Source organism: Schistocerca piceifrons, chromosome 9 (genome assembly GCF_021461385.2).
Source record: "Schistocerca piceifrons isolate TAMUIC-IGC-003096 chromosome 9, iqSchPice1.1, whole genome shotgun sequence".
NCBI classification, from domain to species: Eukaryota; Metazoa; Arthropoda; class Insecta; order Orthoptera; family Acrididae; genus Schistocerca; species Schistocerca piceifrons.
This window is the reverse complement of record NC_060146.1, coordinates 20,632,996-20,648,069: the sequence shown is the minus strand read 5'-3', so window position 1 is coordinate 20,648,069 and position 15,074 is coordinate 20,632,996. Positions and strand designations below refer to the sequence as shown.

General features: G+C 41.1%; 1 protein-coding gene across 1 annotated transcript in view; it reads left to right on the top strand.

Moving 5' to 3' along the window:
- Positions 1-5,816, top strand: part of LOC124717301 (longitudinals lacking protein, isoforms N/O/W/X/Y-like) — a 35,812-nt gene extending 29,996 nt beyond the window's left edge. Inside the window, exon 2 of the mRNA XM_047244127.1 lies at positions 4,013-5,816. Coding sequence (XP_047100083.1) covers positions 4,284-5,582 — 1,299 coding nt within the window. The 5' untranslated portion in view covers positions 4,013-4,283 and the 3' untranslated portion in view covers positions 5,583-5,816. The remainder of the gene's footprint in view (positions 1-4,012) is intronic.
- Positions 5,817-15,074: the final 9,258 nt, after the last annotated feature.

Sequence of the window (15,074 nt, the reverse complement as noted above, 5' to 3'; positions counted from 1 at the left end):
ACTCAAACCCAGGACATCTGCCTTTTGCAGGCAGGTGCTCAACTGACTGAGCTACCTGAGCTTCTCTCATGCTCCGTCCTCAAAGCTTTACTTCCTCCAGTTCCTCATCTCCTGCTTCCCTAATGTCACATATGTTCTCCTGTGTAGCTTGCAGGACTAACTCTGCTGGAAGAAAGGCTAATGCTGAGACATGGCGTAACCACAATCCGGGGGTATTTCTGGAATGAAATTTTACACTCTGCAGTTGATTGTGAATGGATTGTGCAGAGTGTCTGAAAGGTAGGAGATGAGGTACTGATGAAGGAAAAGCTTTGTCACATCACTGTTGATCAAGCCTACGAGAGTGATGACTCAGTTTGGTGCTTCGTCAGTGTTCCCACATAGCCAACAGTGGACTAGACCTTGATGCATGTAACTTGTGTGAAATTTCCAAGGTGGATTGGACAAACCTGTGGGTTTCTTCATTCATTCATGATTTGAATTTGCTGTTGTCTCTGTCACCTCATTCTGACAGAGTATATCTTGTAATGTACTTTAAATTGGAAGTTATTTATGCCAAACAACTCTCTCCTCAGTTAAAAGATTTTTATTTAGAGCATGGCACATTTTGACACTAACTACTTGGGGGCATTCGGACTTAAAAGAAATTCTGCTGTAAATGAAAACCAAATTCGTGACTGAAGTTTGCAGAGCTTTCCTTTGTATTCTACAAAGCTTAACCCCTCACAGCTCCTGCAATAACCACTGTGGATAAAATTAAAGCTTTCTCCCTTCTTTTGTTTTATTTGGGATATGGGAATCATGTACTTACCTTCAGAAAACAATTGGAGAGAATGGGCAACAGTCACAGGAATCAAAAGAGAGAGTGATTTTTTAGCTTGCACATCTTATAAAGAAAATTAATCTATATCGATTAATGGTAATCTAAGAAACACAAAAAATAAAAGGTTGGAAGTAAGTGGGCAGAAGTGCATAAAAAAACAATCCAATTTCTATGTCAGAAGAAAGACAATATAAGGTGGGTTTGGTTTAATTGTTAAATTTTCATGTAACTCTAGTTTTCTACTGTGCGTTTTTACTTATATCCTCAGTTTACTTATTTACTTAGAGAAATCATAAATATAAATAAATAAACCTGGTCATGTAACTGTTCTTTGAAAGGCTATTTATTTCACTTTCCCCACTTGAAAATTAAAATTCTGTCAGAAGCAGGAAATATATTGATGATGACCAGTACATCACTGAATTTGTCTCTTTTAAGTTAACACTGCCAGGAACAGGTCTAGCACTGTATTTGAAAAAAATGAATTGAATGTAAATATATGTATGATTAACAATAGTATAACAAGATAGTACAGATTGTACTATCCTGTGAACCATACGCGACTGGATAAGGAAAGGGAGGTAATGCAGTGGCACGTAAAGTGCCCTCCGCCACACACTGTTGGGTGGCTTGCAGAGTATAAATGTAGATGTAGATGTAGACGTAGATTGTTTAAAAGGAACTTTCCTTTTTTAATTATTTTATGAAAACAGAGTTATTTGATGTTAACACCTCAGCCTGTCTGTTGTAAAATTGAACAGATTCTACGAAGATAATTGTTTCCTAAACTAATAACAAGAATGTTGCAGTTATAGTACAGAAATGTATAGATTATTTACAGAGATGGCTATTGAAGAGTGTTCTGTTTCATTTTGTATTCCTTTGAATTCGTGATTTTCTACCTTGTGCCTACATGCAATTTGTCAGTGGCTTTTGCTCCAGAATACATAACTCCCCATGAATCCTAGACAGTGATACATGGAGTAAGTGAATATTCTTGTAAAATATTTTTTTTAGTACTTATATGTTTCTCTACTTTCCTTCAAATCGATTATTATTAGTTGTTAATGCCATCAAAAAGAAAGTAGACAGGACTGTCATTGTAAAAATAGTCATCTCATGAGAAGTAGCACCATTGCAGTGTTGCAGTTCTGACTACCCAAAGTAATCTTGTTCATAATTTCTGTAATCATGATCTCTCCATTAGTTGCATGGATTGCACTAGCATAAAACTTCAAATTATGGGTAAAAATACCACATTTCTTTCTAAATTAGGCCACGTACTCTTAAATGCAAGTATCCTTCTTGGTTTTGCCATCAGATCGTATTGTACAAATCCCACGGTGTTTCATCATTACAACTGTTTCACATCTTCAGGTGGTGGTAGCTGCTGTTTTCACTGCTGTAAGGTGCACCTTGTAGCTGTGCAAACTGCAGCTACCACTACTTGAAGATGTCAAACAGTTGTATCAATGAAATATTGTGGGATTTGTACAGTATGATCTAATGGCAAACCTGAGAACAATATTTCCACGAACCATTGAGAAAGCTTGAACAGTCACATACTCTTTAACTATTGGTAGCTTAAGAAAAAGTACTGTCATTTCTTGTTTGGGAATGTTCTTACTTATTGTGGCACTATGTAATAACATTGACACTGATACAGAACGATATCAAATTGAATACATTTGATGACGTTATGTATGCACGACTTTCTGGTGTGTGATGTCATTACACTGGACAATGGCTCCAAACAGGAAACTGCAAAAGTGAACATAATAAACGTAATTATAGTCAGATGGCAAAAGGTTCTCATGAAGAAAAGCACTTCTGTTGGTGAACTGTCAGTTGAATTTTGAACCTTGTTGATCTCTGCAGGATTTGCAGTGGATGTCTAAGAAAACTGATTAAACTTCATCACACATTCACATTTGTGCCTGTCATTTGGGCACAAGAAATGAACCCACTATGATATCCCATGTCACCCTCCATCATACCTTCCCTCCTAACCTCTCTCTTCTCCCTTCTCCCATACCCACTCTAGCACGTCCATTTGTCCCCCATACCCTCCCTCTCTACCCCCCCCCCCCCACCCTCCCTCCTGACCCTTGCCTCCATCTGTCATATCATTCCTAATACTTACTCACTCTGTCAAACCCATGTCTGCCTTTGAGCACTCTCTCTCTCTCTCTCTCTCTCTCTCTCTCTCTCTCTCTCTCTCTCTCTCTCCAACACACTGAGTGAGATGGCGCATTAGTTAGCACACTGCACTTACATTCAGGATCTGCATTCAGTAGGATGATTGTTCCAGGAAAATTCCTTTGAAAGGACGCAGATGGTTTCTTTCCCCATCTTTCATACAATCAGAGCTTGTGCTCTGTCTCTAATGATCTTGTTATCGACTTCCCTTCCCTTCCCTTCTCTCCAATGCCCGACCTCTTTCCATAACCCTCCCATGTTCCATCACCATCTCCCCCCCCCCTCCCCCCCTCTCTCTCTCTCTCTCTCTCTCTCTCTCTCTCTCTCTCTCTCTCTCTCTGTGTGTGTGTGTGTGTGTGTGTGTGTGTGTGTTTGTTTCTTTTCTTGTCCAGATGAGCAGTAATCTGTCCCTAATGGCTATACTGATATCAAGACATTAAACTCCACTCTTCTTTTTCTCTGCAGTGTATATATTTTTCAACATGAAAAAGTTTTGTCGTTCCCACTACTCATTATTCAGTGGTTTGCGTTAGATGACAGCAATATTTCCTTCATAAGCCAACATCAAGCAGTTCCCCAAATAAAAATTGGGCCAGATGAAGTCTCTGTTATGATACAGTAATATTTAAATACTTTCTATTGGACCTGTGTGATGTAGAACATAGTTACTGAGATACTGCATATTGCTAACCAGACATAGCAGTTAGCCTTCATACATGTTAGAAGCCAGAAAGATAGGGTTGTGAAACACACATTTTCAGGTGAAACATATTTCTAATAAGTATTACCTCACTAAGCAAACAGGTCATAGTGTGCACTATTTGATGCACTACATTTGACATACCAGATAAAGTTTTGTGTTAGTATTAACACACCATTTATCATACACTAACATTGATTGTAAGTGATTAATAATTCTAAAATATATTCATGTATTTGATTTGTGCTAGTTTAGGGCAGTTGGTTAACATTTGATTGTTTGCACACTAGGTCAGCAAAATGACAGCCTCAGGAAGGACCAGTTGCCCTGCAACCTGATGGACTATTGTACATTGTAACTGTTATGAAGCTGCTGAATTCTGGAGTAAAAAATTGGGCTGAACACAACATTAATCAGTACTTGAAGCAAATTGTGAGCAGATTTAAGCTTTGTGTAAAGTATGGATGTGTTAAATTACACAGAGGAGAGAACTAAATTAAAAATATTGTAATTTTGTTGAGTAAGGGACACCTGCTTGGACCTAATTTTCATATAAAAAGAATGGAGCAGGACTGTAATGTTAACCTGAAGTGGGACGCCCACCAGACCACATTAAAATCTGTTTTTGACAACCTTTTAGACACTGAGAGTTTAGCTGACTGTACTGTTGGTGCTGAGGGCCGGCACTTAAAAGCACACAAAATAATGCTTTCAGCTTGTAGTCGATATTTTGAGGTGTTATTCAGTCAGCACTATGGACAGCACACTGTTATCTTATTACCTGGGGTGCAATTCCATATCTTAAAGGCACTGGTCGAATTCATGTACCGTGGTGAAGTACTTGTACCACAAGATGAAATTGATGCTTTACTACAGCTAGCCAATTTCTTGCAAGTGAAAGGATTATCGTACGACGACAATACAGTGTCGGAGAAGAAACAGGATTACAGGAGGAGGAACACATCGGCCACGTACTCTGAATGCACACCTTCTCGTGAACACACACCTTCTCAGTGTCACGTCTCCCCTGAGAGCTACAAACAGTGTGCCTCTCCAGAATTATTAGAAGTATCTGGCAGCAGCTCTCAGTCAGAATGTTTGCAGAAACAGAATTATACAAAAGTGACTCCCATTTCAACACCTGCTCGGATGCGCAAGAAAAGCAATTGGAATTCATCGAGGGAAGAACCACCGGCCCATCGAGATCTGGTACCTCCGTCGCACACTGCATCCCATAATTTTCCACTTCAGAGATCAGAGCTATCAGATAAAAGTAACTCAGCTCGTAGTATGTTTCCAGATACAGTAGCCAGCCCATCTCTGACAAGCCAGTTGCCTGTTCTAAGTGAAGGAAACTTCAGTGAATTGATGCTATCAAAAGAAGAATTAACTACAGCGAAACCTTCGAATTCAGTGACAAGAACACCATTATGTCCAACAGTGAGTGAAGACAATAGCATTTTAGAAGCATTTGCAGAACCAAAGCAAGAGAATTGTGATTCAAATGAAGACTGTGGGGATGATGTCATTCTAGACAGTGATGTTACCCAGCATCAGAATATCAGTGATGATGTCAGTGGGGTAACTGAGAGTTCTTTCTGTGATGAAGATTCCTTTCCTCAGCAAATGTGGTTTCAACAGATGGAAAGGACTGACAAGGCACCCACAGAACATACTGCTGCCTCAAACAATCGATTCAAGTGCCAGTCCTGTAATAGGTCTTATCGGCATCACAGAGATTTGGTAAGACATTTGAAATATGAATGTGGGAAAGAACCTCAGTTTCAGTGCCCTCATTGCTTAGTTCGATTTACACACAAACACACATTAAAAGTGCACATGGTTAGACATCAATATTAACTGAAGAGCAGTTTACAGAGTTATCTGTTGAGTTCTGTGATGTGTGCCAGGTATTGCTGCAGAGATGAATCAACAATTGGAAGAACGTAAGAATTCTTATCTTTAGAATTTTGAGTGACTGGATACTTAATTACTCAAAGCTTTTACTGGACTGGAAAAATAATCAAATCTGTCTTGTGTATAAATGAGCATAATTTTTTGTATTTGTTTTTAATAATTCACGGACAGTTTGGAAACTAGTAACTCATTTCCCTTGCCCTCTATGATTTCCGTATGTGGGATTATGGGTGTAACATGATTAATGACTTCTCAGTACAAAAAATCATATGAAAATGATTGCACAAATCTTTAGTTTTTTCAAGAAAGTGCTGTATTTAAGTTTGTTTCTAAAACTTTCATAATTTCTACAGAGTTATTTTGTATTTGCATATATGAGTACTATGACTTCAGTTTAATTGAGACTATCACCTATTAGTATAAGGAACTGAAAACATTGGTTTTTCTGCAAATACCATTAATTTTTTGTTATGTTTACATCATCTTCTTCCTATCCTTACCCTTATACCAACAGTCAAATATCATCAGAATATTGTAATCAGTCACCCAACAACCCCAAAGCTATGCGTTCAACACTAATATTGGACATGCAGTTTTTACAAGCCATCCTCACTACGAGTACTGCTTTGTGCGTGCGTGTGTGTGTGTGTGTGTGTGTGTGTGTGTGGGCACATGCACGCACGCACACGCGTCGGTCACCACTGCAGTATTTTTTTCTCAAAATTACGACTCAGTGGGTTAATGGGCTAATCGGTAAGTGCCAGACTATGAATCCGAAAGTCAGGGATTTGATCCTCAATTGGACCAAGGATGTTTGTCACCTATTGCTTATTTCACCTGTGTGAGTGCTACATTCTATGTCTATGTGATTACTCTGCTATTCACAATAAAGTGCCTGGCAGAGGGTTCAATGAACCACCTTCAAGCTGTCTCTCTACCGTTCCACTCTCAAACGGTGCGTGGGAAAAATGAGCACTTAAATTTTTCTGTGGGAGCCCTGATATCTCTTATTTTATCATGATGATCATTTCTCCATATGTAGGTGGTTGCCCACGGAATGTTTTTGCAATCGGAGAAGAAAACTGATGATTGAAATTTTATAAGAAGATCCTGTTGCACCGAAAAATGCCTTTGTTTTAATAATTGCCACACCAATTCAGGTATCATGTCTGTGGAACTATCTCCCCTATTTTGCGATAGTACAGAATGAGCCGCCCTTCTCTGAACTTTTTCGATGTCATCCATCTGTCCCACCTGATGCGGATCCCACACCACACAGCAATACTCTAGAATAGGGCGCAGAAGCATGGTGTAAGCAGTCTCTTTAGTAGAGCTGCTGCACCTTGTAAGTGTTCTGCCAATGAATCGCAGTCTTTAGTTTGCTCTACCCACGACATTATCAATGTGATTGTTCCAATGTACCTTATTTGTAATTGTAATCCCTAGTTGAATTTACAGCCTTCAGATTTGTGTGATTTATCACATAACCAAAATTTAGCGGATTTCTTTTAGTAGTCATGTGAATAACTTCACACCTTTCTTCATTCAGGGTCAATTGCCACTTTTTGCACTATACAGATATCTTGTCTAAATCATTTTGCAATTTGTTTTGGTCATCGATGACTTTACAAGAGACCAAATGACAGCATTATGTGCAAAAAATCTAAGAGGGCTACTCAGATTGTCTCCTATGTTGTTAATATAGATAAGGAACAATAGAGGGCCTGTAACACTCCCTTGGTGAATGCTGGATATTACTTCTGATTTACTTGATGACTTTCCATCTATTACTACGAACTGACAGGAAATCACGAATCCAGTCGCACAACTGAGGCGATATTCCATAGGCACACAGTTTGTGTAAAAGACACTTGTGAGGAATGGTGTTGAAAACCTTCTTGAAATCTAAAACTATGGAATCAATTTGACATCCCCTGTCGATAGAACTCATTACTTCATGAATATAAATTGAGCTAGTTGTGTTTCTCAAGAACAACTGAATGCATGCTCACTATATGTCACTAAATCATTTTCTTCGAGGTAATTCACAATTTTGAACACAGTATATGTTCCAAAATGCTACTGCAAATCAATTTTAGTGATGTGGGCCTGTAATTCAGTGGATTATTGCTGTTTCCCTTTTTGGGTATTGGTGTGACTTGTGCAATTTTCTAGTCTTTTGGCACAGAACTTTCTGTGTGCGAGTGGTTTTATATAATTGCTAAATATGGAGGTATTGTATCAGCATACTCTGAAAGAAACCTGACTGGTATACAATGTGGACCAGAGAACTGGACTTTATTAAGTGATTTAAGCTGCTTTGCTACATCGAGGATATGTACTTCGCATCTTGACAGTTGTTCTTGATTGGAATTCAGGAATGTTTACTTCGTTTTCTTTGGTGACGAAGCTTCAGGAAACCGTGTTTAATAACTCTGCTTTAGAGGCACTGTCATCAGTGACTTCACTGTTGTTATCGTGCAGTGAAGCTATTGACTGTGTCTTGCCTCTGGTGTGCTTCTTGTATGTCCAGAATCTCTTTGGATTTTCTGCCAGATTCTGAGACAGAGTTTTGTTGTGGAATTATTAAAAGCATCTTGCATTGAAGTACGCGCTGTATTTCAAACTTCTGCAAAACTTTGCCAATCTTGGGGATATTGGGTTCTTTTAAATTTGGCATGCTTTGTTCATTATTTCTGCAACAGTGATCTGACACATTTTGTATAACATGGCGTATCAGTACTATAACTTATTAATTTATGTGGTATCTATCTCTCAATTGCTGTTGATACTATCTCTGTGAAATCATTACACATCTTTTCTACGCTTTTGTGATCAGATCGGAAGGAGTGGAGACTGTCTCTTAAAAAGGTGTTAATAACATTTTTATCAGTTTTTTAAATAAATATATTTTGTGTTTCTTTTTGATGATTGTAGGTGTTACCATACACAGCCTAGCAGCAACTGCCTTCTTGTGAAACATACACACACACACACACACACACACACACACACACACACACACACACACAAAAGCTCTGCTGATGGTATCAACAGGATACAGTGTATTGGGGGGGGGGGGCAGAGGGGGGGGGGGCTCCTCAAATGACATAATGAGTCAGAGAACATGCCTTTCCAGGCCTCCTAGCAAGGAAAAATGCCTGGCAGTATCAGTGGTAGATCGTGGGTCCCCTGCAGAGCCGTCGGATGTGCTGCTCATTCTGCTACAGAGACAGGAACTTTAGATATGTCTGTCACTTTGGGAACTATTTTGCTGTTCTAAATGACCTCAACTGCAACATTTTGCAGAAAATCCATACACATTTTTCTGTATAATGACAGGTTTGCAATTTAGTAATGGCATACAGAATAGACTTCCTTTATCTTTTTTGTGCAATAGCAGCTGCAGATTTGGTCCTGTGGCATGAAGAATATGGGAATTTGGTTTTTGTTACTTCCACTTAAAATGAATAATTTTTAGCCCCCTTTGTTACTCTGAAATCAGCATTATAATAACTGTGAATATTTATTTATTTTCTAATCATTATCTGAAATACGTCATTGAATCATTTAGGTAATGTTATAGTACTACTCACCATATAGTGGAGATGCTGAGTCACAATAGGCACAACAAAAAGATCCACACAATTAAAGCTTTCGGCCATTAAGGCCTTTGTCAGCAGTACACACACACACACACACACACACACACACACACACACACACACACACACACACGTGCGCGCGCACGCGCAATCACATAAACGCAACTTGCACACACGTATGCAGTCTCAGAGAGCTGAAACCACACTGCGAACAGCAGCACCAGTGCATGATGGGAGTGGCGAATGGGTGGGGGTAAGGAGGAGGCTGGGGGGAGGGGGAGGGGGAGGGATAGTATGGTGGAAGTGGTGGACAGTGAAGCGTTGCAGTTTAGACGGAGGGCAGGAGAGAAAGTGCAGAGGCAAGAGGGGGTAAGTAGCAGAAAGGAGAGAAATAAAAAAAAGGTAAAAGACTGGGTGTGATGGTGAAATGGCGGCTGTGTAGTGCTGGAATGGGAACAGGGAGGGAGCTGGATGGGTGAGGACAGTGACTAACAAAGGTTGAGGCCAGGAGGGTTACGGGAATGTAGGATGTACTATAGGAAAAGTTCCCACCTGCGCAATTCAGAAAAACTGGTGTTGGTGGGAAGGATCCATATGGCACAGGCTGTAAAGCAGTAATTGAGATCAGGAATACCATGTTTGGCAGCGTGTTCAGTAACAGGGTGGTCCACTTGTTGTTTGGCCACAGTTTGTCGGTGGCCATTCACACGGACAGACAGCTTGTTTGTTGTCATGCCTACATAGAATGCAGCACAGAGGTTGCAGCTTAGCTTCTGAATCACATGAATGGTTTCACAGGTAGCCCTGCCTTTCACGGGATAGGTGATGTTAGCGACTGGACTGGAGTAGGTGGTGGTAGGTGGATGTATGGGACAGGTATTGCATCTAGGCCTGTTACAGGAATATGAGCCATGAGGTAAGGAATTGGGAGCAGGGGTTGTGTAAGGATGGACGAGTATATTGTGTAGATTCGGTGGACGGTGGAATACCATGGTAGGAGGGGTGGGAAGGACAGTGGGCAGGACATTTCTCATTTCAGGGCACAATGAGAGGTATCTAAACCCTGGCAAAAATAATGTAATTCAGTTGCTCCAGTTCCGCACGGTACTGAGTTACGAGGGGAATGCTCCTCTGTGGCCGGACTGTGGGACTTTGGGATGTGGTGGGAGACTGGAAAGATAAGGCACAGGAGATTTGTTTTTGTACAAGGATGGGAGGATAGTTACAGTCAGTGAAGGCTTCAGTGAGACCCTCGGTATATTTTGAGAGGGACTGCTCGTCACTGCAGATGCGACGACCTCGGTTGGCTAGGCTGTACGGAAGGGACTTCTTGGTATGGAATGGGTGGCAGCTGTCGAAGTGGAGGTATTGCTGGTGGTTAGTAGGTTTGATATGGATGGAGGTACTGATGTAGTCATCTCTGAGGTGAGGTCAACATCTAGGAAGGTGGCTTGTTGGGTTGAGTAGGACCAGGTGAAGCAAATGGGGGAGAAGTTGTTGAGGTTCTGGAGGAATGTGAATAAGGTGTCCTGACCTTCAATCCAGATAGCAAAGATGTCATCAATGAATCTGAACCAGGTGAGGGGTTTAGGATTCTGGGTTTTTAGGAAGGATTCCTCTAGATGGCCCATGATTAGGTTAGCATAGGATGGTGCCATGTGGGTGCCCATAGCCATACTGTGGATTTGTTTGTAGGTAATGCCTTCAAAGGAGAAGTAATTGTGGGTGAGGATACAGTTGCTCATGGAGACTAGGAAGGAGGCTGTTGGTTTGGAATCCATAGGGCATCTGGAAAGGTAGTGTTCGATAGCAGTAAGGCCAAGGGCATTAGGGATGTTAGCGTACAGGGAGGTGGCATCAATAGTAATGGGCAGGGCACCATGTGGTAAAGGGACAGGAACTGTGGAGAGACCAGCCGTTGTGGCTGAGCGGTTATAGGCGCTTTAGTCTGGAACTGTGCGACTGCTATGGTCGCAGGTTCGAATCCTGCCTCGGGCATGGGTGTGTGTGATGTCCTTAGGTTATTTAGATTTAAGTAGTTCTAACTTCTAGGGGACTGATGACCTCAGGAGTTAAGTCCCATAGTGCTCAGAGCCATTTTTTATTTTTTTTTTGAACTGTGGAGAGTCGGTTGAGGAAAGGGTTGGTATCTTTTATATAGGAGGATAGGTTCCGGGTAATAGGTTGAAGGTGTTGGTCTACGAGAGCAGAGATTCTCCCAGTAGGGGCACAGTAACCAGCCGCAGTGGGGTGTCCTGGGTGGTTGGGTTTATGGACTTTAGGAAGGATGTGATTTACGAGCTAAGCTGCAGCCTCTGTGCTGCATTCTATGTAGACATGACAACCAACAAGCTGTCTGTCCGTGTGAACGGCCACCGACAAACTGTGGCTGAACTGTTGCTGAACACGCTGTCAAACATGATATCCCTCATCTCAATGACTGCCTCACAATATGTGCCATATGGATCCATCCACCAACACCACCTGTTCTGAATTGCGCAGGTGGGAACTTTTCCTATAGTACATCCTACATTCCCGTAACCGTCCTGGCCTCAACCTTTGTTAGTCACTGTCCTCACCCATCCAGCTCCCTCCCTGTTCCCATTCCAGCACTACACAGCTGCCATTTCACCATCACACCCAGTCTTTTAACTTTTTTTTATTTCTCTCCCTTCTGCTACTTACCCCCTCTTGCCTCTGCACTTTCTCTCCTGCACTCCATCTAAACTGCAACGCTTCACTGTCCACCACTTCCACCATACTATCCCTCCCCCTCCCCCCCCCCCCCTCCCCAGCCTCCTCCTTACCCCTACCCATTCGCCACTCCCATCATGCACTGGTGCTGCTGTTCGCAGTGTGGTTTCAGCTCTCTGAGACTGCAGACGTGTGTGCAAGTTGCGTTTACGAGATTGTGCGTGCGCACGCACGTGTGTGTGTGTGTGTGTGTGTGTGTGTGTGTGTCTACTGCCGACAAAGGCCTTAATGGCCGAAAGCTTTAATTGTGTGAATCTGTTTGTTGTGCCTATCGCGACTTAGTATCTCCGCTATATGGTGAGGAGCAATTTTCCTTCTCTGGTATTGTTACATTCCTTCCTGGATCTTCCATTGTTAGGTAATGTTATGTTTTTTATGACAAAGGAAATAAAAATTTATAAGTATTAGTACTAGTTATACTTCTTGTTCCATTTAGTAAGTATATGCAGATCTATTCATTCTTCCTTATCTTTTGTAGTATTTTTGACAATAGTCCATGATGCATTAAGGCCCCCCCCCCTCTCTCTCTCTCTCTCTCTCTCTCTCTCTCTCTCTCTCTCTCTCTCTTTCCTTTGTTTCCCTCCTTCAGTTAGCCTGCATTATCAGGGTAGATGGATTCTTCTCTTCTATGTGCATATTGTGAACAAAAATCAACTGACATCAATTTCTACGTCTACATATATACTCCGCTTGCCATCAAGCGTTGTGTGGCGGAGGGTACAATTTGCGCCAAAGTGATATTTCCTCTCTTCTGCTCCACTAGTAAATCGTGCGAGGGAAAAACAACTGTCTGAACGCCTCAGTACGAGCTCTTATTTCCCTTATGTTTGAATGGTGATCATGGTGCGATTTGAAAGTTGGTGGTAATAAGATATGCTCTACATCCTCGGTGAAGATCGGATTTTGGAATTTAGTGAGCAGCCCCTTCTGTTTAGGGTGCCGCCTATCTGCAAATGTGCCCCACTTCAAACTTTCTGTGAGATTTGTAACTCTACCGCGATGGCTAAATGTACTAGTCACGAATGTTGCCACTTTTCCTTGGACCTTCTCAATATCTTGAATCAGACCCAACTGGTAAGGGTCCCACATAGACGAACAATACTCCAAGACTGGATGAACTAACGTACTGTAAGCTATTTCCTTTGTTGAAGGACTGCATTGCTTCAGGCTTCTACCAGTAAACCGCAATCTAGAGTTTGCTTTACCTGTTACTTTGTGTAATCTGATCATTCCATATGAGATCATTTCAAATAGCCACACCCAGATACTTAACGGACGTTACCACTTCCAAAGACTGGGCATTTATTTTGTACTTGTACATTAATGGGGATTTTTGCCTTGTTATACGCAGTAGGTTACACTTACTAATATTGAGAGATAACTGCCAGTCATTACACCATTCATTTATTTTCTGCAAATCCTCATTGATTTGTTCACAACTTTAGTGTGATACTACTTTCCTGTAGACTACAGCATCATCGGCAAACAGTCTAAGGTTACTGTCAATACCATCAACCAGATCACTTATGTAAATCATAAAAAGCAGAGGACCTATTATGCTGCCCTGGGGCACACCTGAAGTTACACTTGTTTCTGTTGAAGTCGCCCCATTCAGGACAACGTACTGCTCCCTGTCTGTTAGAAAACTTTCTATCCAACCGCATATGTCATCGGATAGACCGTAAGCGCGCGCTTTTTGTAGCAAGCGACAGTGCGGAACTGATGCGAATGCCTTTCGAAAGTCGAGAAATGTGGCATCAACCTTGGAGCCGGTATCTAGAGCCTGTTGTATATCATGCACAAAGAGGTCCAGCTGTGTCTCGCATGACCGCTGTTTCCTAAATCTGTGCTGGTTTCTGCAGATGAGCTTCTCAGAGTCTAGAAAGGTCATTATGTCTGAACACAAAATATGTTCCATGATTCTACAACAAATCAATGTCAGTGAAATTGGCTGGTAATTGTGTGCATCCGATTTTCTATTCTTTTTATAGATTGCTATGACCTGGGCCTTCTTCCAGTCCTGTGGAACTTTCCGCTGTTCCAATGATCTCTGATAGATGATGGATAAGAATGGTGCTATATTTATAGCATAGTCAACATAAAATCTTACGGGGATACTGTCTGGGCCAGATGCCTTCCTGGCATCTAAGGATCTTAAATGTTTTACAATCCCAGATAAACTAAACACTATGTCAGCAGTCCTTTACCATAAACTATTTTTTGAAAGCTAGGTTTAGTATTTCAGCCTTCTGTTTATCATCATCAGTTACATTTCCCGTACTGTCAGCAAGAGAAGGTATTGAATTATTTGTAGTGTTGATAGATTTTATGCACGACCAAAATTTTTTGGGGTTATTTTTAGAATCTGCAGATAAAATATTGCTTTCAAATTCATTAAAAGAATCTCTCATTGTCCTTCTGACAGCTGCTTTCATTTCGTATAATTTCTGTTCGTCAGCGGGGCAGTGACTACGTTTAAAACAACTGTGCAAAATTCTCTGCTTTCTCAGCAACTTCCTAATATGTTTGTTACACCAAGGTGGATCCTTTCCCTCCCCTATACTTTTGCTAGGCACATACTTCTCTAGCACATGGTGGACAACAGCTTTAAATTCTGACCAAAGGTGCTCAATATCTTTGTGTCCCGCATTGAATGCTTGGAGCTGACTATGAAGATATTCATTAATGACACTTTTGTTTGCTTTCCCAAACAAGAAAACTCAGTGCTGTTTTTTTTGCAACTTCCACTGACATAAGCCACAACGACATTATGGTTGTTAATACCTTCTTCTAGATTAACTTCCTCAAGAAGATCAGGTCTGTTTGTCGCCAAGATATCTAATATGTTCCCTTCTTGAGTTAGTTTTCTAACCAATTGCTCAAGGTTGTATGTTGAGAGTGCTCCTAGAGTAACTTCACACGAATCTTTGCTTCTGCCCCTTGTGATAAACGTGTTATTTTCTCAGTCAATGGATGCTAGATTAAAGTCTCCACCTATAACTAATGGGTAATTTGGATATTTACTTCCTATGTATTTCTATTTGGCACAAAGGCAGGTTTTATTTTCCACTTTTCT